This window comes from Emys orbicularis, chromosome 7 (genome assembly GCF_028017835.1).
Source record: "Emys orbicularis isolate rEmyOrb1 chromosome 7, rEmyOrb1.hap1, whole genome shotgun sequence".
Lineage (NCBI taxonomy): Eukaryota > Metazoa > Chordata > Testudines > Emydidae > Emys > Emys orbicularis.
This window is the reverse complement of record NC_088689.1, coordinates 113,962,670-113,987,902: the sequence shown is the minus strand read 5'-3', so window position 1 is coordinate 113,987,902 and position 25,233 is coordinate 113,962,670. Positions and strand designations below refer to the sequence as shown.

General features: G+C 44.8%; 1 protein-coding gene across 1 annotated transcript; it reads right to left on the bottom strand.

Annotated features, from left to right (window-relative positions):
• On the bottom strand, positions 1-24,930 carry LOC135881471 (protein SSUH2 homolog). The gene is made up of 13 exons (XM_065408134.1): positions 24,747-24,930; positions 21,662-21,726; positions 19,214-19,321; positions 18,632-18,710; positions 17,668-17,797; positions 16,507-16,567; positions 14,796-14,920; positions 7,727-7,789; positions 6,682-6,764; positions 5,417-5,513; positions 4,094-4,195; positions 2,021-2,128; positions 1-1,373 (listed from the first exon to the last, which is right to left on the bottom strand). The coding sequence occupies exons 1-13, from the start codon at positions 24,770-24,772 to the stop codon at positions 1,233-1,235; spliced, it is 1,188 nt and encodes a 395-aa protein (XP_065264206.1). The 5' UTR covers positions 24,773-24,930; the 3' UTR covers positions 1-1,232.
• Positions 24,931-25,233: the final 303 nt, after the last annotated feature.

Genomic DNA, 25,233 nt, shown 5'->3' with positions numbered 1-25,233 from the left:
TAAATTTATTCTTAACAGGAATACAACCTAGTCATTTTGTATTACTATGACATTTGTACAGAAAGAGAAACTATAAATGTGTGTGTGTGTGTGTGTGTGTGTGTATCACAGTCACATGGCAAATGAGGTACGATCCAAACATGCTGAAAACTCAGCAGCAAGAAAGATTAGAATTTGATAGTGGGTGATTAACAATATGCATTATAGACCTGATCCACTAAAGTCATGGAAAGATTCACATTGACTTCAAGAGGCTTTTGGTCAGGCCATATACGCTTAATTAAAAAATATTCACAATTTGTCCTATTTCCTTCTCTGTTTATCTTCAGTTGGAGATTCTATTAGAAGAGTTAAAATGCTGCCTCTATGTTTGACACAGACAAGATTATTGATGGATGAACCAGCAAGCCAAGCACTGCAGTGGAGACAGACATTCTAAAAATGTCAGATGCATCACTACCATCCACCTGCTGTTTGCTGAGCTAGTCACAAACTCTGAAGGTTCACAGCAAAACCTTTTCAACTTGTGCCTGGTACCATATTATCACTGAACTCTCAGTTGTGATAAAAATAAAAGAATCCACAAACAACAAAGGGAAATTTGTAGTCAGCATTACTGGAGTGCAGCCACGTACTAACCACCACTCCTTGATCCACACCACTGTTAATATCTTCAGTTCAAAATGTGGTTTGATTTACACTGGTACAACTTCACTGAAGTCAGTGGGTTTCCCTAGTGTAACACAGAGCAGACTGTTGGGTCACATCATTTTTACTACTACTGATAATGGAAGACAGATCTAGGACCTGTTTTCCTTGTATTTCCTTACTAATAAAATGTAGACCTTATTAACGCCAGGAGACCCAGTGAAGTCTGAGTAAAAGTAGATTAGGCCAGGCTGCCACATAGTGCAGAAACTAAATGGTACTGTAATCCAAAATTGAGTTTGCATTCTACTAGTGGCAAGGGCGGGACAGGGAGAGCCACAGCAAATCCCCAGTGGCCCACAGGGATTGTGACATACATACAGGATCCAGTCCTGGAACTGAATAATCAACTTGACAAACCTTTTGCTCCCCCGTTTTCTTCCTGCGGCAGCCTGCCCCATACATGCAAATCAATGAACTTCTATTGACCAAAACAAAACAAAAATAGTACTAGATGAATCCTTTCCTTATATGGTTCTGGACAACAGCCATTGTCTTTGGCATTCTGAGAAGTGATCAGTCAGTCACATAATGGAGCAGCAGCACTTTTTGGGGTAGTTCTCTGCATACACCCTATTTTCATCTCCATACACATAATAGGAATACCGTTTCCCTCGCCATTCGTATTCCACTTTAGTAAGAGGAATCAGCTCAATAGTTTGCCTCTGGAAGAAAGAGAGAGACAGAAAAAACAAGGATAATGAAGCTAAATCTATACAATACAGAAGGATTTGTAAGCTCTCTTGGTGGCATTTTCAAAAGCACTTTATGTAGCACTTTGCATGTTTGAAGACCAGTGTAAACATTAAATAATTAATCCGCACCACACCCCTGGGTAAGAAAGCATGATAAGTCCCATTTTACAGGTGTGGAAACTGAGGCACATAGAGGAGACGTGAGCATACCTACCCATAGGCAATCAATGGCAGAGTTGAGATTCTAACCCAAGAAGTTCCTGTCTCCCAGTACTATGTTCTATCTCGCTGGCAGTTCTCTTATGCTCACTTCTAATAATATTGCATTTTTCTTTATTATTACACTCGCCCCTGCCCCCCCCCCCATTCTAAATCAATTTAAAGATGTTTAAAGGTCTTGGTATGCAGGTACTTAAGAAAATCCAATCCCTTTAATGTTAATAGTCATTATCCACCTAATGGAAAGTCTTTTGCTCTGGTGCTTGAAGAATTGTTTCAAATGGTCCAATAAAAAAGGGCACAGTGAGACTTGCACAAATGCTAAGCTGCTACAGTCTGACGTCCACAAACTAGTTGCTTTGCCTCCTCTTATTAGACGTGGGCTGCAGTGCACTCACCTGTCTCAGTACACGAGATGTGGATGCAAACTGAGTGTGATGTTGCACAAGAGCATTTTGGGAAGCCTGACTTATGGAAGGATCAGGAAAATTCACAACAGGATAAACCTGGAGAAATGGAAAACATTTAAGACACACAAATAGGAAGGAGATCACAATTACTTCCAAATATCAGGCCCATCTCAGTCCTGAGGTCTCTCGGGACTTGTCTCCACAGGGACAAATTAATCTAAATTAACTAAAGGTGGGAATTTTAAGTGGATAATGTTAAACTTCATTAAACCTCTGTGTGGACACCATAATTCAGAATTAAAGTGGCTGTAATTCGGTTTAGTTTAATTCACTTCCAGAGTGAATTAAGGCCACTTCAATTCTGAATTACGGTGCATTCAGACAGGGCTTTAATGCAGTTTAACTAATCCATTTAAAATTCACACCAATAGTCAATTCAGATTAATTTTCCTGAGTGTCGCAGTGGAGACAAACCCTCACTCACATGAGTAATCTTTATTCACAGCAGTGGAACAGATCAATGGAGCTATGCCAGTTTACATCAACGAGGATCTCGCCAGTGAGGTCAATGGAATTGCTTGCATAAAGAAAAGCGACTCACGTGAGTACCGTTTTGTAGGTACCCCTACGGCTTTGTAGGACATTTTGTGGCAGTTGTAAAGAAAACAAAAACATTCTTCCCTAGTATCTTTTTCAGCAGTCTTCACTGCAACTAGGTATCAGCTAATTATGTTGCACTTGCTAAAAACTAAGGGCCTGTCTGTGCTAGGTTTCAAAAGGGGATTAGTCACACTAGTGCAAGCCATGTCTTACACCATCTACACTGGGGCAAAAACTATTCACAAACCCTATGGGCTAAATCTTGAAAAGTAATATGCTCTGGATTTCCAGGGTAGTCACCTAATTGCACTTGATTGTGGATTCCTCTACAAGAATCACTGCAATCAACTCCAAATATACCCTGCAGGAAATCAATATGTATCATCCATTTTGTAGCTCCTCCAAAAGTGGGTGGTTAAGAAGGACTTGGAGTGTGTTATGAAATACCAAGCCACCCCAAACACGAGTGCTGCTATTATTATTATTTGTATTATGGCAGCACCTAGAAGCCCCAGACATGGGTTCAAACACAGAACCAGCCTGAGATTAACAAACTATGATAGGTGCTATGCAGGGGTGCCTGGTCCCTGGAGAACCTCTAGAGGGTTAGCCACCAGGAAAATCAGAAAACATTGCATTTATATTTGCTATTTAAAAGCTCCTGCAAATATGTAACCGTGAGAGGAACAAAGCTGCAAAATTTAGATCTGGATTTCCAACATCACAAAGCCGGATGCTGTTTAGGTCTGGGTTTTTTCTTTGGGACTATCTCTAATGTAAACTGCATGTAACTAAATATATTTTAAATTTATTTTTTTGCGTGTGAGCACTGGGAATTTATGTGAGCCCAGTGACCATAAACCCATACACTGCTAGCCCAACAGATATATGACCGATAGGCCAAATGCAGGGAAAGTGCGGCTTTCAATCCACAGATGTAGATATGGGACGACATTATCTGCTAGTGTTAATTAGCACAGCTTAAATGGAACTGCACCAGTTTATGCCAACAGAGGATTTGGCCCATTTTTGTGGGAAATATGAGATCCATGTTGCAGGGATTTACAGGACTTTGCCCTGGTCTGAATAGTAAAAGGTGTTGAACATCTCTCACTCCCATTGACTTCATTTGGGATTTGCGGTGAGCAGCACCTCTGGTCATCAAGCCAAAGAGGTGAATTGATACACACACAAAATATCCCAAACCAGCAATTGGCCCTGAGTCTTTTCAATAACTTTTTTACTAAAAAAGGAAAATCCTACTGTAGATGACATTTGAGAATTAACTAATTTAGTTACATTAGTAACCAGAAAAACAGAGAGCTGTGTTCTCAAACGTCTTTTTCTTCTTTTGATACTTTAAATTCTTAGTAAACTCAACCTCAGGCTATGTGAGTTGTTCTGTTTCCAGACCTGTCATTTTGCTATTTCAAGAGGTGATAGAGTCTAGAGTTTCATTACCATGGACTGTTCATCAACAAACATCTTCTGCCCAGTGACCTCCTTGAAGAGATCAGCAGGAAACCCAGATCTCTGGTCCGCCACGTATTCAAAAATGTTGTTCTTCCTACAAGAACAAGAACACAAATATTGCCACCTATTGTATCTCCCCTTACTCAAATGGATTTTAGAGGGCCCCCCCCTTTATGTGTTTCTTGTGCTACAAAAACATAAAACTCCACAAGGCAGAGTTGTTAAATAAGTTCTCCAATCTGTACTGAGGTTCCTGGTGGTAGAGCTTTAAACACAACACATGGTATTCTTTGTACTTTTCTAATGATAATATTGAGGCATGCTATGCTAAAATGCAAACTTTGAGACTTTGGCATTCAAATTCCAGCTGTAGTGGATCCAACTGAAATGCTGAGATGGTTTATTTATATTTGGAACAATCCTCTTACAAAGCCCATCAAGTGATATTAAAATAAAATGTCTTTAAAAATTACAAATATTAAAATAACAATGGCTGAACATTTTTAAGTCAGTGACTGGGCCAACAGAGGACAACAGGGGTTTAATTCAGACCAATGTAAAACAATCTGGGAATTCTAACCCAATCTGGAGCCTGAAAAGGCGAAGACGATACTGCACTACAGTAGATTAGCAAGGGGACAGGATACAAAGCAAGGGGACAGGATACAAAGCAAGAGGTAAAACTGCTGTTCTGCAAGGCACATGTTAGACCACCCCTTCTGGTACTCCATGTACTACCCTGGTCATTGAATCAGGGAAGGACATTTTTTCTCCTTCATATGAAACGCAGTGTAGAACAACAAGGATCTCATTAATTAAATAAGCAGGGAATAACTCTCCTATTCTTTACTGTGGCTCCTCCCTAAATAGTCATCAATGATTAAACAGCCAGTGATGTGATACTGAGTCCAGTCCTAATCTATGTTTCTTTGTTGCTGGCACAACATCAGAGAGATGAGCTCCTGACATAGCCCATAGCTTTGATCCTATCTTAGTAAAGGGCCACAACTAAGCTTTCAACTTCACTGTTTATTGTAAATTTTCATGAAGCTTGTCTCCTCCAACATCCTTCTTAAGATGCTGCTCTCTTTTGGAGCTTTCTGGTAAATTTCAACAGACTTTTTGAAATGATAATTAGCTGGTATGGATTTGTGTACAGCCCAACTTTGTGAAGCTGGTAATGTTCTTGAAATCCTAACTGCCACCTTCCTGGGGGAAATCCAGCCTGTCAGAACATTGCCAATTTAACCCTGTATGTACCACGGTGAGGATGAAGGAGCTTCTCTATAATTATTTAAAGTTTTATTAGACTTGCCATTTGACTTGAAGCTCAATGTAGTACAGCAACTGTCCTTTTCCTGCACACGTTATGCAGGTTTTGTGGCCTGAACCAGAACAACTGTTGCATCTGTAGACAAAAAATGATAATTACAATGGATGGTGAGAAACTACTACCACAGTGATTTCGGATACATACACTGTGTGTGTGCATGCACACATACACATCACACTTCATTTGGCATCACAATGGAGATCCAGTCCAGCTGATGCTTACTATTTGCCATCATGTCTACTACCAGGAGTTGTCTCACTGGAGAACATGACTTCAATAAATTCACTGACCCATTGACTCCTGGTAGTAAATACTTTACCCGTTAGTAAGTATTTATAGTATTGAGTCCTAATCCAGTATTTTATATGTATGGGTAAGCCATGGAGTCTACTCTCTGTTTCCAGTCACAAGTTTATTCACACTTAGCATGATTCTATGAGTGTTTCCAGCAGCAACTAGACAGCTTCACTGCAATGTCTTAGGTAGCTGATGCCACCAAAGCACTGGGGAAACATTGTTCTCCAAGCACAAGGTTCAGTTTCAAGTACACAGTGGTTCTGCCATTGAGGCACTGCCACCCGCACAGAAAAATGAGATGGTATAATCTCAGTAAAACAGACTGACACTATTCGCAGCTGTGAATTTCGAAGAAGAGCTCTTCCAGAGCTAGGCTGCAGCTGGGTTGAACTCTCCAACTACCCTCCTGCCTTGGAAAGAATTGCTTCCCCGGTAACTCATGGCTTCCTAGGGAAGCCATCGAAGGCAGTAAATCTCCACAAACAGACAAGGGGTGTCAACACGAAGCTTGCAGGCAGGAAGTAACCAGTGGAGGGAAACTCCGTGCTATGCAAAGAAATGGAGGGGAGCTTACTCATAGGTGGAAAGGAAGCTGGATGGGACTCTACAGGTCTAGTTTTGAAGAGTGCACTAAAAAACTCCGGACCAGCCCCGGCCCCAGAATGAATAATACATTTTGCTCATTCCAGCAGGAGTTTCAACAGCAACAGCTGGACTTCATTGATTATCCTGGGCAGGCACAGCCCAGCACTGAGGGGCATTTTCACAAACCAATTAATACTTGTACAGCTACGTTGGCTAGCTGAGCCCACCTAAGAATCTGACCTTGAACTGTCCCTGAATGTAGCATTATTCCACCCCTGCTGCCAACGAGCCACAGTTTTGAGGCTGATGCTAATTAAAATATGGACTTGTCAGGTTGGCTTCTCCTTGAGTGTTGACTCACCTGCTCCGTCCAGAACCTCTGCAGTGTGTGCACCTGTCCTTACTCAGTTGTTTCCCAGAGCCATGACAAATCCAGCACTGTACCTGCATTAATTAGATGGAAAACTCAGAGCTATATATACTTTGCCAGAGCACTTTGCTGGTGTTGCAACCTTCATTTCCTCACATGGAAAACAGATTACAAGTTTAATAGACTCATAGATCTTTAAGTCCAGAAGAGGTCATTAGATCTTCTAATCGAGGGGTAGGCAACCTATGGCATGCGTGCCGAAGGCAGCACGCGAGCTGATTTTCAGTGGCACTCACACTGCCCGGGTCCTGGCCACCGGTCCGGGGGGGCTCTGCGTTTTAATTTAATTTTAAATGAAGCTTCTTAAACATTTTAAAAACCTTATTTACTTTACATACAACAATAGTTTAGTTATATATATAGACTTACTTATAGAATGAGACCTTCTAAAAACGTTAACATGTATTACTGGCACGCAAAACCTTAAATCAGAGTGAATAAATGAAGACTCGGCACACCACTTCTGAAAGGTTGCCGACCCCTGTTCTAATCTGTATAACACAGGCCATAGAATTTCACATAGTTACCCCTGTATTGAGTCCTGTAATGTGTTTGACCAAAGCACTCCTAATAAACATAAATTAATCTTTAAGGGCCCTACTCCACAAACCTCCATTGCACTCAGCACCTTACTACACAAGTTAGTCCCATGAACTGCTTGAGAGATGCTTAGATCTGTGAGCTCTTTGTGACAGAAACTGTCCTTTTGTTCTGTGTTTGTACAGTGCCTAGCACCATAGGGTCCTGGTCCATGACAGAGACTCCTAGGCACTACGATAATACAAATAATAAATAACAATAAATGCTGTAAAACAGAGCACAATACAATTGTGAACTCTTCACAGCCAACCTCACTCCCCTTCTAACTGCCCAAAGCTATTTGATTTCAGCATCTTTGCCTGGTTCTTATTTCAACACCTTTCCCCAGAATGAATTCAGTCCTAATAAAAGGATCCCCTTAGACATGGCTACTCACCTTTCCTCTTCCATGACACTTTGTGCAGCGAATTGTACCTGAACATCGACAATTATGGCAGCCCTTAAATCAAAAGAGAAATTTTAAAAGAAGCCAGTGGTTTGACATTTCTTTAATTTAGCTCTTTATGTTACTATCTGGATGCCTCTTGGTCCCCCCCCCCCCCCCCAAAAAAAAGACAATGGGAATTTTTTTTTCTTCTTTTGTGGAAACATTCTAGAGAAACCTCATTCTTTACACTTTTATAAGGCCTTTCATTCAAAGTTCTTAAAGAGTTCTACAGCTACCTACAGCCAAATTACAACCACCCTTCTACAGGTGGAATTGGGAGAGAAGTCATTAAGTAACAGTATGTCTTTTGTTTTGCAAAGTAGCTGTCCCCAAGGTCCATCCAATCACGTGAGAGAGTGATTTTGAATGACAGCCCATGTATGCACTTCTATAATTTGTTTGAAGTAAGGCTAAAACACTCAGCCCATGTTTACGCTAGGGAATTTTAGGAGGGGAAACTGTCACCAGTGATAACACTGGTTCAACTAGACCCTGTGGTAGCACTAGTGAGAGCCTTAGTGTAGACAAAAATTCATGCTAAACCAGTATTAGCACAGGTGGTAGAAAAGCAAGAAGGGAACAGTCTATGTGAGAGCATGAATGCTCAGTCTGTATGCTGGAGCTCTCTTCGGGCAGGGCTACATCTGTGAGTTACAAGCTGCTCTTCGCTTACGAATTCTAATTTCCCTTCCAAAGAAAATACCCACACAAATAAATTAAACTAGGATACCATGTCCTGTGACTCTCTCAGTTCATTTCTTTCCCTATAAGGGGATAACTGGAATTCAAACATTCCTGACTACAATGAAGCACTTATTGATTATTGTAACAGATAGGTGAACTGAGGCACAGAGCGGAACTTGCCCAAAGTGAGACTGTGTCAGAGCTGGGACTAGCACTCAGGCGTAATGATCCCCAGTTCACTTGATTTACCCATTAGACAATAATACCTTCCATATCACAGCATATATTAGACTCCTATTCAGTTTGCTCTTGGTCTTTCTTCATGGCTGTGTATTGCCCATTTTCCCCCCCTCACTCCTCCCCACCTTTAAGAAGTAAGGTTTAATGATGGAAGAGGTCAGATATTTAAAGTGAGATAACTCTCTCAAAATTCCTTTTTTATTACAGAAGGGAAAGAAAAACATCTATTAAATCACACCCTATTAAAATGTCCCAAAGTAGCTCTTTTCCTGGACTGTAGCACTGCTTTCCCAAAAGACAGGGCTTTTTCTCACAAAATACCAGTGATTTTACAAAACACAAAAAAACGGCTCAAGGGAAGCAGAAAGTGATGCTTCCATATTTGGATAACAATTTTAAATAGAAATAAAAACGTTAAAAAACAAATAACTCTCTTGCTTATAATTAAATAATTTGGGATTTTGATAGAACTAATTCATCTTGATATAAAAAAGCTCCTAAACCTGCCATATACCTTTAACAAATTTATACAGTCCTGTAGGTTCAATCTGTCTCTCTCTGAAATAATACCTCACTCTTATATAGCACTTTCCCCTCATAGATCTAAGAACACTTTACAAAGGTGGTAAGTATCAGCTATGGTTATATTAGCTTTTACACTCCATATATACTCACATTGGGCTTGATTCATGATTGTCCTAAGAACCCTAAATGGGCCACGGGGTATCTCCTGGTGTAGGAGTAACCTGCAGATGGTGGAATACTCACATAACTGGCTCTATGCATCTTCCCCTCCACTCCGCACTGAAGCCCTCACTGCAGAGTGCGCATCAGGGGGATTCTTTGAGAAGTGAAAGTGGCTACCGTGTTCCCCTGCCCCAGCTATCATAATAGCCCATTAGGGAAGCAGGTTTACACAGCTCAGTTCAAATTAGGGCCGCCCTGAGGCTGAGGATGTCCCCAGCTGGTCAAAGACAGGGGAGCATAAACTCTGGCAAATGAAGTATCAAAATGTAATTCGGAAGGCCAAAAAAGAACCTGAAGAACAGCTAGACAGAGACTCAAAAAGTATTAGCAAAAAAAAATTTAAATACATCAGAAGCAGGAAGCCTGCTAAACAACCAGTGGGGCCACTGGACAATCGAGATGCTAAAGGAGCACTCAGGGATGATAAGGCCATTGCAGAGAAACTAAATGAATTCTTTGCATCGGTCTTCACGGTTGAGGATGTGAGGGAGATTCCCAAACCTGAGCCATTCTTTTTAGGTGACAAATCTGAGGAACTGTCCCAGACTGAGGTGTCATTAGAGGAGGTTTTGGAACAAATTGATAAACTAAACAGTAATAAGTCACCAGGACCAGATGGTATTCACCCAAGAATTCTGAAGGAACTCAAATGTGAAATTTCAGGACTACTAGCTGTAGTCTGTAACCTATCATTTAAATCAGCTTCTGTACCAAATAATATATGGAGATATACCTACCTCATAGAACTGGAAGGGTCATTGAGTCCAGTCCCCTGCCTTTACTAGCAGGACCAAGTACTGATTTTGCCCCAGATCCCTAAGTGGCCCCTTTAAGGATTGAACTCATAACGGTTGATTTAGCAGGCCAATGCGCAAACCACTGAGCTATCCCTCCCTGAAGGATAGCTAATGTGACGCCAATTATTAAAAAAGGCTCCAGAGGTGACCCAGGCACTTACAGGCCAATAAGCCTGACTTCAGTACTGGCCAAACTGGTTGAAACTATAGTAAAGAACAAAATTGTCAGATACATAGATTAACATAATTTGTTGGGGAAGAGTCAACATGGTTTTTGTAAAGGGAAATCATGCCTCACCAATCTACTAGAATTCTTTGAGTGGGTCAACAGGCATGTGGACAAGGGGGATTCAGTGGATATAGTGTATTTAGATTTTCATAAAGACTTTGACAAGGTCCCTCACCAAAGGCTCTTAAGCAAAGTAAACAATCATGGAATGAGGGAAGGTCCTCTCATGGATTGGTACCTGGGTAAAAGATAGGAAACAAAGGGTAGGAATAAATGGTCAGGTTTCAGAATGGAGAGAGGGGTAAATAGTGGTGTCCCCCAGGGGTCTGTATTGGGACCAGTCCTACTCAACCTATTCATAAATGATCTGGAAAAAGGGGTAAACAGTGAGGTGGCAAAATTTGCAGATGATACAAAACTACTCAAGATAGTTAAATCCCAGGCAGACTGCGAAGACCTACAAAAGGATCTCTCAAAACTGGGTGACTGGACAACAAAATGGCAGATGAAATTCAATGTTGATAAATGCACATTAGAAAACATAATCCCGACTACACATATAAAATGATGGGGTCTAAATTGGCTGTTACAAGTCAGGAAAGAGATCTTGGAGTCATTATGGATAGTTCTCTGAAAACATCCACTAATTGTGCAGTGGAGGTCAAAAAGGTGAACAGAACATTGGGAATCATTAAGAACGGGATAGATAATAAGGCAGAAAATATCATATTGCCTCTATATAAATCATTGGTATGCCCACATCTTGAATACTGCCTGCAGATGTGGTCACCCCATCTCAAAAAAGTTACATTGGAATTGAAAAAGTTTCAGAAAAGGGCAACAAAAATGATTAGGGGTATGGAATGGCTGCCATATGAGGAGAGATTAATAAGACTGGGACTTTTCAGCATGAGTGGTGTGGAGAAAGTAAATAAGGAAGTGTTATTTACTGCTTCTCATAACACAAGAACTAGAGGTCACCAAATGAAATTAATGGGCAGCAGGTTTAAAACAAACAAAATGAAGTATTTTTTCACACAACGAACAGTTAACCTGTTGAACTCCTTGCCAGAGGATGTTGTGAAGGCCAAGACTATAACAGGGTTCAAAAAAGAACTAGATACATTCATGGAGGATAGGTCCATCGATGGCTATTAGCCAGGATGGGCAGGGATGATGTCCATAGCCTCTGTCTACCAAAAGCTGGGAATGGGCGACAGGGGATGGATCACTTGATGATTACCTGTTCTGTTCATTCACCCTGGGGCACCTGGCATTGGCCACTGTCGGAAGACAGGATACTGGGCTAGATGGACCTTTGGTTTGACCCAGTATGGCTGTTCTTATGTTCTTATGAGGTGCAAAAGTAACTTAAATCTGCCTTAGGCGCCACTTCAGTCCCTGTGAATGAAATGTGGCCCCATTATAACAGTGGTCTCCAAACAGTGGTCTCTTAGGGGGGCACAGAGGAACATTTGGGGAGGTGCAGCAGGGCCCCCAGCTCTGCTCGGGCCCCAGCTCCCGGTCTCGGCCCCTGGTTCCCATCCCTCAGCTGCAGCCCCAGCCTTGTCTCCTGGCTTTCGGCCCAGCCACAACTCTGGCCACAGCATCAGCCCCGGCCCCAACTGTGGCCACGCTCCCGAACCTGCTCCCAACTGTGGCTTGGGGGTGGGGACACGGCAGGGGTTAGGAAGGGCACACGGTGAAAAGTTTGGGTACCACTGCATTATAAGTTTGCTCTTGCACCACCAAAGTCACTGGCAAAATACTCCCACTGACTTGAGTGGTGCACAAATGGGACCCAAGTGCATATGTGTGTAGATTGCAGGGGGAAATGAAACATATTGGGTCTAATCTTCTATTCAAATCAGAGTCAACAGAAAGAGTGGATGCTCCATGTCTCTGCAGATAAGGTCTGTCTTTCTAGATAGTATTTAAATGTGTGCTCAGAGTAGAAAGTTTTGCAAACTGAATCTCAGCACCTAGCACACTGCAGCTTTAGCGAGCATACAGCACTTTGTGAGCACCGTTCAAATTTTACACCAGCTCATTAGGAAAACAAAATGCATATTAACTCACTTTGTTTTGCTGTTGTATCTGCTGAAGATAGATACCCACCAACAGCCAGTGTCATAAAAATACAAATGGCCCAGTATCAAATCACAAAAATTATCTCCATCATAAAACATGAATAAGTGTCCATATGTTTCCCACTACAGGGCCAAATCCTGAGTGGGCCTGTGTGCCTGCAAGGAGCATTAACATCGGTGGAGACAGGATAGCAGCACCCCTCAGGATTTGGCCCACAGCTATTTAAAGCTGGGGGGAAAATATTCATTGTTTCGACATTCAGAGTATTGCCTAACAGTTTAAAGTGCCTCTTGCTAATAAAGCAGACCTTGGTTTTATAGAGCAGCTCTCCTATCACACTCATAGTCCCCTAAATGGGGCTAAATGCTGGCCCAGTGGCTGTACACTCAGAAACAGCTGTCACGCCTTCTTGGGTGATAGAAGCTTGATCTTGCAACTCTTACTAAGCTTTACTCATGTGAATAATTCTTACCCATGCTAGTATTCCCACTGATGTCAATGGGCAAGTGGGGATTAATCACGTGAATAAGGGTTGCAGGATCAGAGCCTAGAACCCATTTTGTTGAACAACAGCACATAGCTTGGGACAGCTGCTTTCACATCTCTCTCTTGGAGGATGGCGTTTTCAAAATCACTTAGCACTGGCCTCACTCTGCTCCCATTGAACGCTCAGTTAAAAACCCCATTGACTTCAGTGAGAATACAGCTAGGCCAACACAGTGCTTTTGTAAATCCCACCGTTTCCTTGTGAGAATATCGACAATTTAACGTCCACCTGTAAAACCAGCAGCCATGAGCTGAGAGGACTTTCCCCTAACCTCTCATCCAAAGATCAGAAAATATCTCTTGGCTAGCTGCTTGTTTCTGCGGTGCATTTCTATCGATAGAAACAATGGCAGAATGTGACTGAAGATGCCATGGAACAGGGGTTGGCAACCTTTGGCACGTGGCTCGGTTTGTTTAGGTAAGCACCCTGGTGGGCCGGGCCGGTTTGTTTACCTGCCGCGTCTGCAGGTTCGGCCGATCGCGGCTCCCACTGGCTGTGGTTCGCCGCTCCAGGCCAATGCGGTCGGCGGGAAGCAGCAGCCAGCACATCCCTCAGCCCGCAGCTTCCCGCAGCTCCCATTGGCCTGGAGCAGCGAACCGTGGTCAGTGGGAGCCACGATCGGCCGAACCTGCAGATGCGGCAGGTAAACAAACCGGCCCGGCCCACCAGGGTGCTTACCCTGGCGAGCCGCGTGCCAAAGATTGCCGCCCCTGCCATAGAAAAATACCGGTCTGCGATGGGGTGTTCACCCCACACTTGCCCTGAAAGGGTTAATGAAGACTAAAAAGGGGGCTAATTAACCCAACAGGCCATGGCTGAGAGAATCAGGTGGCTAAGTAATTCCTGGACTGAGTGAAGGAATACAGTTGGGGAGGAACAAGCTGGGTTGGGGCTATAAAGGCAGGAAATTGGCAGCAGAAAGGGGCTGATGGAAAAGTCTGCAGTCACTCCCCAGGAGAAGGGAGGTGTGTTTGGGCTGGCAAACCAGTGATCGGAGAAGACAGGAAGGTAGGACCGGGCTCAGGGAAAGGCAGTAAGGTCTAAGACGGAACAAAACTTGACTGCTGGATAGAGGATCCCTGAGGTAAAACCCGGAGTAGAGGGTGGGCCCGGGTTCCCCTGCCAGCCACTGAGGGAGTGGCACTACAAGGCAGTGAACAGGAAGACTGCCTAGGACTGCTGGCAAGGAAAGATTTTCCAACTGTGGAAGGGAAACCATTTTGTGACCTGGCCAAAGGGCCAAGTCATGAAGAGGCAGCAGCAGCTCGTGGAGCAAGAGAAGGGCCACAGACCCAGAGAGGGAGGCAGAGGATGGCATGCAACTGCAGGAAGGAGCATGGGCTTCGCGAGCTATTCCCAGAGTGACCAGGAGAAGGCGCCATCCTAACAGTGAGTGGAGCACCCTACACGGACTCATTCATTTTTAAATATATGTATTTATATACATGTAAACTCACCAAAGCACAGGATGAGGTGATCTATTATTAGTTAAGCTCTGGAATAAATTGCCTAGGGAGGTTGTGGAATCGCCATCACTGGAGATTTTTAAGAGCAGGTTAGACAAACACCTGCTAGGGATGGTCTGATAATACTTAATCCTGCCTTGAGTGCAGGGGACTGGACTAGATGACCTATCGAGGTCCCTTCCAGTCCTACAATTCTATGATTCTATGATTATAATACCTTTAATGAAGACGTGTGAGGCACTTTGACTCTGGTTATGTTGTCTGTGAACATGGTAGGGACTTCCACTTGTATAGTCCATGGCAAAGGAGCGGGCCCAAGCAAAAAAGAGTCAACAAATTCACCTGAAGCAGAGACAAAACTGTACTGAGTACAAACACCAGGTATTTCCTGACACCTGCGATTAAATCATGCCACACCTGTATCTGTTATGTTGATCCCAGTTAACGTGATTAGCTAAAATAAATACCACTTTTATGTCAAAGAGTTCCATTGTTTACCAACCATAATTTCTTTCCAAAAAGGAAAATTTTATAGAGTATTTTGCAAACACAAACAAATCCAGCTAAAATATTCAACCAAAATGGTGTTAATGCAGCATAGTCAAATTTCCTCTGAGAAATTAAGATTACAAAAATCGTTGTTTCCAAAATTCAGTGAAAAACACTTCTTGTGAGCTCTAATCCTGAAAACACTTTTCTGCATGCTTATCTTTACTACTATGAGTAGTCCCATTTGAAATCAAGGTTAGCAAAGTTAAGCAAATGCCTAAGTGTTTGCAGGATCAGGAACTTATTAGTTACAAAGCAATTGTGTTCAATAAATCTTGGCTTCATGTCCCCAATGAATGGAATGGGCAGTGGTTATGAAAAAGAAAAACAAATCCCTAAGCTAAGAGACAGTCAAGTAAAATCCCTTTTTTGCTCTGCTTCCCTCAGGAGGAATAGAATCACTCCACACCAGTTTGACAAACCCGCAAATCAAAATCCCTCCATGATTACTAGAGTCAGTCAAAAAGAGGTTGCAAAATATCTTGAAATTTTCAGTCACCCATTTTGCAAGTTGCAAAAAGGAATGATTATTGTTCGTTTGAAATTTTTCATAAAATCAAGAATTTTCAGGGCTTAAGTCTTTGCTCCCCCTTCCCTGGCCTTTTTTTTTCTCCATCAGCCCCACCCCTATTTTTCCCCTTTCTTTTTTTCCCCCTCCATTCCTTTCTTTTTTTTCTTTTGCCTGTCAAAAAGAGGAGGAAAAGGAAAAAACGAAAACTGGGGGAAAAATGAAAACTGAAAATGATTCATTCCCAGTTAAATGAATAAACCAGAAATTTTATTTAAGATTTTTGGGGGGGCAAAATTTTCCATTTTAAAAATAAAGGCCATTTTTCAACAAAAATTTTTGCTTTGAAAAATTTCAACCAACTCTATATGACATGTTGCTTGAAGGCTACCAGAACACAAATCTCTTCTGGTTTGCCAACTCCTAATAACTCTGAAATGTTCGCTGTCACCTAGTTTCTATAACATTTGCCTTACGATGGACTGGAGTGTTCCCCCCATTTACATAAAAACTATGAATTAGGCACAAAGTCCTCAGTAAGCTCCAGTACACACCAGAAAGTTCACGTTCTTATGGAGTTAGAATGCTTCCTACAAGGATCTAGTTTATTTCAACTTCCAAACTACATAAATCACATACCATATTCATAAATCAACTGGCTTATTGTGCTTAAGGTATGTAATGAATTGTCATAGTCTTTTTATCCGGGCACGTGTTTTATTTTATTTTTAATAACTGCAGTTCGGCAGCTGAGTGCATTTCTGCCATTTTTATTAGCTTTTGGCAGAAATGCACAACACAACAGTTAGACCTGTATCATAGAAGAGGCCGATCACACAAGATTCTTACTTGACATCAGAATCCTACTTACCCTTGTAAGGTGTTGTCTTCCAATCAGATGATCTGGATTCAGTGAAGGTCTCTAGCCGATACTAAAAAATTAATTAATTAACATAAAACAAAAACCTGTAACAACCCCAGAGTGGGAGTGATTGGGCATTCAATGCAGTGTATACAAAAACCCAATTGGGACTGCAATCTGGAGTGTAAGAAAGTAGATTCACACTAGCCAAAATAATGACCAATCTCACTGTTGACAGGGTGAGGTGATATCTTCATAGAATGCTGTATTATGAGCCTGAGCCAAAGTCCATCAAAATCAACAGGAGACTTTCCATTGTTATCAATGGTCTTTTGATCAGGCCACATATTTGCTCTATACCAGCAGTTCCCAACCTACACCTGATCTATTTAATTTCCCTATTTCTTTTTGTTTTAGTCATTCGCTTCTTCTTTATTTACCTTTTCATTTGGCTATTTTCCGCATATCCCCTCCCTCTCTTCTATTCCCACATACTTCTGCTCTTCACTTTAGTTTCACCTAAGCTAACGCTATCTATCTATGGGTTTTTAGAGGACAAGTCGCCATGGAATATTTGCTGTTGTTTGGAATTCAGTGATTGGTCCTATTAATTAACAGTTGTTTCTCTCTCTGACATTGTCTATGCTGTCAGTTTTTCAGGATATCTCCCACTGTTCACTACCAATGGTGCAACTGCATTGGTTCTAGTAGTGGTGGCTACCTATGTAGACTGACTGCTGACCTTTTTACTCAGGTCCTTACCCTATTTGGATCAGGGATCAAAATGGAATATATATTTTTAAAAGACTTGACTCTGGCAAAAAGGTCCATAGCAATGGAATCAAATTATGAACCTACATTTTCCAGATTCTAAACCAAGCAATCATTGAAAAGCTACAAAGTGGAAGTAGCTCTTTGCTGTCATTCTAAAGATTACTTTCCTTTATGATTCCCCAGATGTTTAGAACGTCCAAACACAATTCCAAACTGAAGCTAGCCACACCATTCCAATGGGAATTTCTCAGTAAGGGGGCTATTGTGTGGGTAAGGGTAATTTGCAAAGCTTGGCAGCTGTTTGATCCCAGTGAAATGCCCAGCTCCCGCTGAAGTTAGTAGACAAACTCCATTGACTTCTGTGCAAGTAAGTTGGGCTGCAAAAGATGAACATACTCTGTAGGTGTTGAATGGCTGCAGAGTCCGAAACACCATTTCCTTGGCAGGGGCCGAGCTGTAGCAGCACTTACTGGCTGCGTACTGTATAAAAGCTTCTTTGGCTGCATCTTCTGAAACAGCAGGAATGCTACCAGAAAGAGATAAGAAAGCGTGGACCGGTTTGAAATTGGCTTTCAATTTTCAGAGCGATTTCGCTGTACACTGAACATCCACCCAACCCCTTTCAGAAGACATCACAGCATCACACATTCTCCCATAAAAGGCCTCTCCCTAATTTACATAGCACTCCACTGCACTGACAGAAAAATGCTGGATAAGATGACAGGTTTGGAAAAACCTAAACTCTCTTAGAGATTCAAATCCCAGCCAGGTTTCAGAGTAGCAGCCGTGTTAGTCTGTATCCTCAAAAATAACAGGAGTACTTGTGAATCCCAGCCAGGGTAACTCAAGCCTTCATCTCTCCCAAGTAGAGAGGCAGTTTAGGATGAGAGATGTTTAGGATGCAACATTAACAAGTGAGGTCCTGTCAGAATTTCATGGACACTGGCACCTGATTTTCAACAGTACAGTATTTGAGAATGTGAAAATTTATGCCTATTGTGCACCTCAGATGTGTGCATGTAAAATCCCTGAATTTGCTCACCCGTGACTAAGTGCATGCTTATCTACTGAGCAGCATATACTGATCATGGCTTTGTGAACACATATCTTGATGTGTAAGGTAGGCACTTACATGTGGGCTGGGAGAACTGAAAATGGGGAAGGCCTAAAGCTCCCATAGTACCATTGATAAGAGCAGTGTCTGACCCCATGTCATTGGCCAAAAAATTCCCTTTGCTCTCTTGTGTGCAGTGTGCTAGTTGGCTGCCACCCTCTCATCAGCGGTGTTGATTGTGCTTAGTTTGCAAAGGATGCAAGGTAACGCTTAATCATCATCATTACATTTGAAAGCACATCTTACTTCCACTCTGTTTGGGCTGGAGGGGGCCCACCTCCACGATCAGTCACCAGATCTGAGGGAGGAGGTAAACCTTTTCCTCCTGCGAGAAACAAAAAGGCAGAAGTTGGTATTTTACAGGTTTAGAGAGACACATTAATTTGCTACTTGTCCTTCAATTCCTGTCTGCTTTTGAAATAAGGCCAAAATCACCAGTTTCTGTCTTGTTCTAATGAACGGCCTCTGACCAGCACAGGACACACACAAAATATCAGAGGAAAACTGATCTTTTAGAGAAAAAGAGAGAAATCAGGGGTAAATTCACTGGATGGTTCAGCAAAGATAGAGAGACAATTGTGTGGCACAGCAGGGGTAGAGGGTTGTGGCATAGGTGGGGGTAACTCGCAACTCTTGGCAGCTGCTTGATCCCAGTGGAATCTCTCTCCCACCCTATCACTTGGGAAAATGCCTCAGATAATAAGATTACATTCAGGGATATAGAAAATACAGTGTCAATCAGCTGGCACAAAATTCTCTACACTGACTTCCTTTTAAAGAGATAGACAGTCTCAGGAAAAAGAATAGTCTGTGGGTTTATGTACTAACCACCATCACCCAGAGCTGTGCCTTCATAGCCAGAGACATCGTCCATGGTATAAGCAGGGGGAGCAGACGGTTCTTCTCCACTGGTAATGTCATCAGGAACGATGGCACCTACGGCATAAAGAGTTTAGCAATAGAAAGTTGACATAACCTCCTCACTCAAACATGCAATGAACCAACTAGGGTATACAGAATGCTTTATATTGGGCCCAATTCTCCTCCCAGTCACATCAGAGCTATACAAGCATAAAACTGGTGTGAGAGGAGAATCAGACTGCTGGTCTTTAATCAAATAAGTGTTTGAGATATGCCAGGAAGTTTTGCCGTAAAAATGGTAGCAATGGGTGACCTCTGTCATGCACATGGAGACTACTGATGAGTAAACTTCCATAAGGTTTGAGGTGTGGCCAGGATAAACACCTATGAATCGAGATGTCTGCTTGACTCTCTTCGAAATAAGAGTCTGCAAAATAGGCCTGAAAATCTTATAAGAAAATCTGTGTTCCTGTGATTCTGTTTGATTCTTACTGCAATGGAAGTACCACAAAAGCCTCTCCTGTGGTATTTCATTACTTTTGCTTATGGCTTAAGACAGAATGAGAAAGCACAGAGATTAAGTAAACTCAGGGGGAAATATTATCTGAGCACTTTTTCTTTTTAATCCAACCAAAACTTTCAGTAAAGTTTTGGACAGAGATTTGAATCAATGCTTACCAGTGCAGGCTGATGAAATCTGAATGTCGGTAGCTGAAATTGACATTTAAGGAGGACTCAGAGCCTGTTTGAATCCACCTGTAGCAAACTATGACTCATGTTACTCAGAAGCAGCAAGACTGTTTCAGGAATGACACGGAGGAACTCTAGAGCAGTGCTTCTCAAAGTGGTGGTCCACGGACCGGCACCGGTCCGCGAGCCATCGGCTGCCGGTCCGCGGTGAGTTTCCTCATAAGAGCGTCGAATAGGATAATAATATGGCACCGGTCCCTGGCACATTGGGAAAAAAATTGCCGGTCCCTCACATCAGATAGCTTGAGAAGCACTGCTCTAGAGGAAGCCATGCCTACCCTTGTTTTCTACCATAAGCAAGAACTGAAGATGAGGGAAAGAAAATAAATAGATCCTTATGACCAGAGAACTGAGCTCTTGTGAAGAAATAAAAGTCTCTTGCACTCTCTCATTCTGAATTTCAGCATAGTGGTTCAATTTGCAATTGTTTAATTGCAAGCATTTTAATTGCTGAACCACAAACACAACTCACTCAGCAGGAAAGAATGTAAATGACTTTATGCTGCTTCCCATTAACTAACTAGGGCCTGGTCTACACTACGACTTTAATTCGGATTTAGCTGCTTTAATTAGATGTTGGCGTTTATTCACAAAAATGGGAAGAAATTTGCATTTAAGAGGACAATGCAATTTGTGCATTAATCTCTTCATGACTCCTTCTATGGAGTCAAAATTCCCACTGACTTCAAGTAAGGAGTGCAGGATTGGGAACACCCGGTTGAAAAGGGACCCTGGCAGCTCCAGTCAGCACCACTCACCGGGCTGTTAAAAGTCCGGTTGGCGGCACTACAGGGCTGGCAGGCTCCCTACCTGGCTCTGCACGGCTCCCAGAAGCAGCCAGCATGTCCATCCCTGCTCCTATAGACAGGGGCGGACGGGCGGCTCCACGCCCATGGGTGCCGCCCCTGCAGCTCCCATTGGCTGCGGTTCCTGGCCAATGGGAGCTGCTGAGCCACCGCTCGGGGTGGGGGCAGCTCACAGAGCTTCCCTGATCACTCTTGCACTTAGGGGCCACAAGAACATGCTGGCCATTTCCGGAAGCTGCGCAGAGCCAGGTACAGAGCCTGCTTTAGCCCCGCTGTGCCGCCGACCAGGAGCTGCCTGAGGTAAGCGCCACCTGGCTTGAGCCCACACCCTACATGCCAATTCCCTGTCCCAGCCCTGAGGCCCCCCAACATCCAAATTCCCTCCCAGAGCCCACACCCTGAATCCCCTCCTGCGCCCAAACCCCTTGCCCCAGCTCAGAACCCCCTCCCACACTCCGAACTCCTCGGCCCCAGCCCAGAGCCCCCTCCCGCACCCCAAACCCCTCATCCACAGCCCCACTCCAGAGTCACAACCGAAGCCAGAGCCCTCACCGCCTCCCACACCCCAACCTCCTGCCCCACCCCAGTAAAAGTGACTGAGGGTGGAAGAGAGCAAGCGACAGAGGGAGGGGGATGGAGTGAGAGGGGGACGGGACCTTGGGGACGGGGCGGGGCCTCTGGGGAATGGGCGAGGTAAGGGGTGGGGCAAGGGTGTTCAGTTTTGTGCGATTAGAAAGTTGGCAACCCTAGATTGGGTCCATTCTGAGCTCCTTGTCAAAGATTGACATACAAGAACTGACTCAGCCAGCAAAGCAAACATCAATGTCATGAGAATCATTGATTGCTAGGGTTTTCATACCAAAATATCCTTCAGCAGAGGCATGAGACATCTGATCAACAGCTCCATAACTCTGGCTGGAAACTCTGATCAAAAAAGCAAAAGAAAACAGATAATCTGAGTGTTTAGGAATAAACATGTAGAAAGATGGCAATGGGGAATGAGCAATGCTGAAGGGCATATGTAGAGAGATCGCAAGAAGAATCTTTTTGCTCTAAAGACATTATATGGATTCTTTGGAATTTATGGAAACGTTGATGTGCTTTGTGCTCAGCACTTCTGAAAATCAGGCCACTTATTTAGGTAGCTAAATCAGGATTTGAGTAACTAAGTTATGCATTGACTTTTGTCAATCTCAGCCGCTGTGCCTAATTTGGACGGAGACATTTTTTCTCCTTTAAAGCACCCTGGCCGTACCAGTCTAGAATATGCTTTATAATTGAGAAGGCCTGAACTAATGTAGCTGTGCATTTCATATGCCAAGATATGATTTTATTTAGCAGACTACTGAACCTAGGTTGCAAAACAATATGACACACTTAGCTTGATGGATACTCCTACACAATTCTGAAAGGCCCTTATGATGCCACTTAATATCCATTCTTTACTGGGAAATATTTTCAAGATCACAAATGACCTCAAATTATAGACATACTGCTCGAGATGCTCCACCAAAAGCCTTCATTTGCATTTCCATGCTGACACCTGGTTTTGGGGGTGTAAAATCTGTCTGAAAAAACTGATCAGCACTGGAAATGTGTACCAAATCAGTTTCTTATTAGCCTGTGCAATAACATTGACATTTTGCATGTCTTAATAACTTCTGTGTTATAGAATCACTATGCTTGTCCACAAAGTGAGAAAGTTTCTCACTGTTTGAAGGATCCATTTAAAAATTATTATATTAGAAACTTAACACACAAGAAAAACTGCCTTTTAATATAAGCAAAATTGGGAGCCAAATAATACATTAATGGAAGTAAGGTAATTCTATAGTTTCATGGTCAACACTTGAAAAGCAACAAGTCTCAGCTCAGTGGTTACATCTATTGAGTACTGCTGATAGCACAGAACCAGCTATTCACAGAACCGGCTATTTCTTTGCCATCCCAGGGTTAAGATCAGCACCTGGATGAAGAGTAGCTGAATGAATCTGAATCCTGGAAAGGCTGAAGTGATGACAAAGAGAGGGAAGCACACTGAAGTCACCTCTATAGAACATGACTATCCAAGGAAGGCATCTGTCCTCGGTTGGTTTCCATGTCCTTCTAGGACAGCTACATCCCACTGAAATGACAGAGCTGTGTCAGCCTTCAGAGTGAAACTCAAGTGTGCAAGAGACAGAGCTTCTTCTGAGACCGGCCACAGATCTGGAACTCACTCTTAGAAGATAGTCTCAGCCACTTCAGGGGAAAACTCACAGCCCAATTCTCTAACCCAGCCAGGGCCGGCTCCAGGCACCAGGCAACCAAGCTGGTGCTTGGGGCGGCACCTGGAGGGGGGCGGCGCGGCGCTCGGGCCGCCGGGGAGAGCGGGGCCACAGCCGGGCTCGCCGCCCTCCCCCCGGCGCTCTGGCCGCCCTCCCCGCCCCGCGCCCTCCCCCGGCTGCCGGGGGGCTCGCTGCCCTGCGCTCTGGCCGCCGGGGGGGGGGGGGGAGAGCCAAGCCCCCGCCGGGGCTCGCCGCCCTCCTCCCAGGGCTCCGGCCGTCCTCCCCTCCGGCGCCCTCCCCCCGGCCGCCGGGGGGGAGAGCCGAGCCCCCGCCGGGGCTCGCCGCCCTGCCCCCGGCGCTCTGGCCGCGGGGGGAGCCGAGCCCCCGCCGGGGCTCGCCGTCCTCCCCTCCGGCGCCCTCCCCCCGGCCGCCGGGGGGAGAGCCGAGCCCCCGCCGGGGCTCGCCGCCCTGCCCCCGGCGCTCTGGCCGCCGGGGGGGGGGAGCCGAGCCCCCGCCGGGGCTCGCTGCCCTCCTCCCAGGGCTCCGGCCGCCCTCCCCCCCACTCCCGGCGCCCTCCCCCCGGCCGCCGGGGCTCGCCGCCCTGCCCCCGCCGGGGCTCGCCGCCCTGCCCCCGGCGCTCTGGCCGCGGGGGGGGGGGGGAGCCGAGCCCCCGCCGGGGCTCGCTGCCCTCCTCCCAGGGCTCCGGCCGCCCTCCCCCCCACTCCCGGCGCCCTCCCCCCGGCCGCCGGGGGGAGAGCGGAGCCCCCGCCGGGGCTCGCCGCCCCCCCGGGCTCCCCCCCCCCGCGGCGGGGGGGGCGGCCGGAGGCTTTTTTGCCTGGGGCGGCAAAAAAGCCAGAGCCGGCCCTGAACCCAGCCAACCAGCTAAAACACTAGGACAAACACACACACACAGCGCAGTCCTTGCTCATGGAAGGGAAAGAGAAAAATCCCAGAACCTTTGCTGCTGTAAGTAGGGTGACCAGATGTCCCGATTTTATAGGGACAGTCCCGATTTTTGGGTCTTTTGCTTATATAGGCTCCTATTACCCCCTACCTCCATCCTGATTTTTCACACTTGCTGTCTGGTCACCCTAGCTGTAAGTCACATATTTCAATGGAGTTACACTGATTTACACCAGCAGTGGATCTGGCCCCATAGCTTTTGGGTGCACTTATCACTGTGGGGGGACGACTCAGCTAGATCACCCACTCCGTAGCTAAAACCCTGTGGCCCACTCACCTCTCCCACTTCCTAGTCAAGCTAACACCAAAGCCCGGCTACATGAGGAAACATGAAACATGCTCCCCGTGGGGAAAACTTTGGGCTACTGTGTGCGCAATTGACGCTGGTGCGCGTCCACTGCTTCCCTAGGCGAGCCCTGAAGGAAGCGAATGCCTGGCTCGTTGTTACGGCCCCAGCCCAGAGGATGTGTGTATTGATCGGAGGAGCAGAGGGGTAATGATGAGAACGTCACATGGAGGGGGCCGCTGGGCGCTCCAGCTCTCTGGGTCCCTTGCCCCAAAGCCCCCCGTCGCTGTTGTCTCGGATCAGTGCGTTTCCAGGGCCTCTGCTCCACCCCAGCGAACAGAAACGAAAGTGAAAGGCAGGCAGGCTGCGCTCTCCCCAAAGGGTCTCCCGACCAGTCCCAGAGAGGAGCCGAAGTTAAAAGCCCTCACCTGATCGCCTGGCCCTCCGCTGCCATAGCTGCTGGGGGGGGGGGGGGTCCTGAACGCTGGTGCTGGGCTGCTCTACTTTGCCTACCAACCCACCCACTTGTTCGCCGATGCTCTTCCTTGGGGAAGCCAGCCCCCTGCTTTTGGTTACGTCGTCTGCACCCTTCATTGGCTGGTTTGGTTGGAGAAGTTACTGGCTCCTCGCTGTCTCTGCAGAGGCTGATGCCTGGAGCATTTAAAGTGTAGACTTACCCTAATTCACAATGCCTGAGGGACAATCTCCAGGCATTGATATATTGTGCTTTCCACAACCAACTGTACAACTTTGCATGAGTGACGTACCCGAATACTTGGCTGCTAATATCTAAACTTTATTCTTAAATGTATTCCCCCAAATCTGCGTTATTGCTGATTGTGTACCATATGAATTTTAAAAACAAACTTTGTATTTGTGGATAATCCAAGCACTGTACCCAGATGTACTGACACT

What these genes read in the sequence shown, in the direction of transcription:
- LOC135881471 (XM_065408134.1), bottom strand. Translation starts at nt 24,772, where the DNA reads ATGGCAGCGGAGGGCCAGGCGATCAG. An exon ending in CTCTGCTGAAGGATATTTTG is followed by an intron (nt 19,322 to 21,661) that starts GTATGAAAACCC and finishes TTTATGCCGTAG; the next exon opens with GTGCCATCGTTCCTGATGAC. An exon ending in GAAGACAACACCTTACAAGG is followed by an intron (nt 14,921 to 16,506) that starts GTAAGTAGGATT and finishes TCTCTGCTTCAG; the next exon opens with GTGAATTTGTTGACTCTTTT.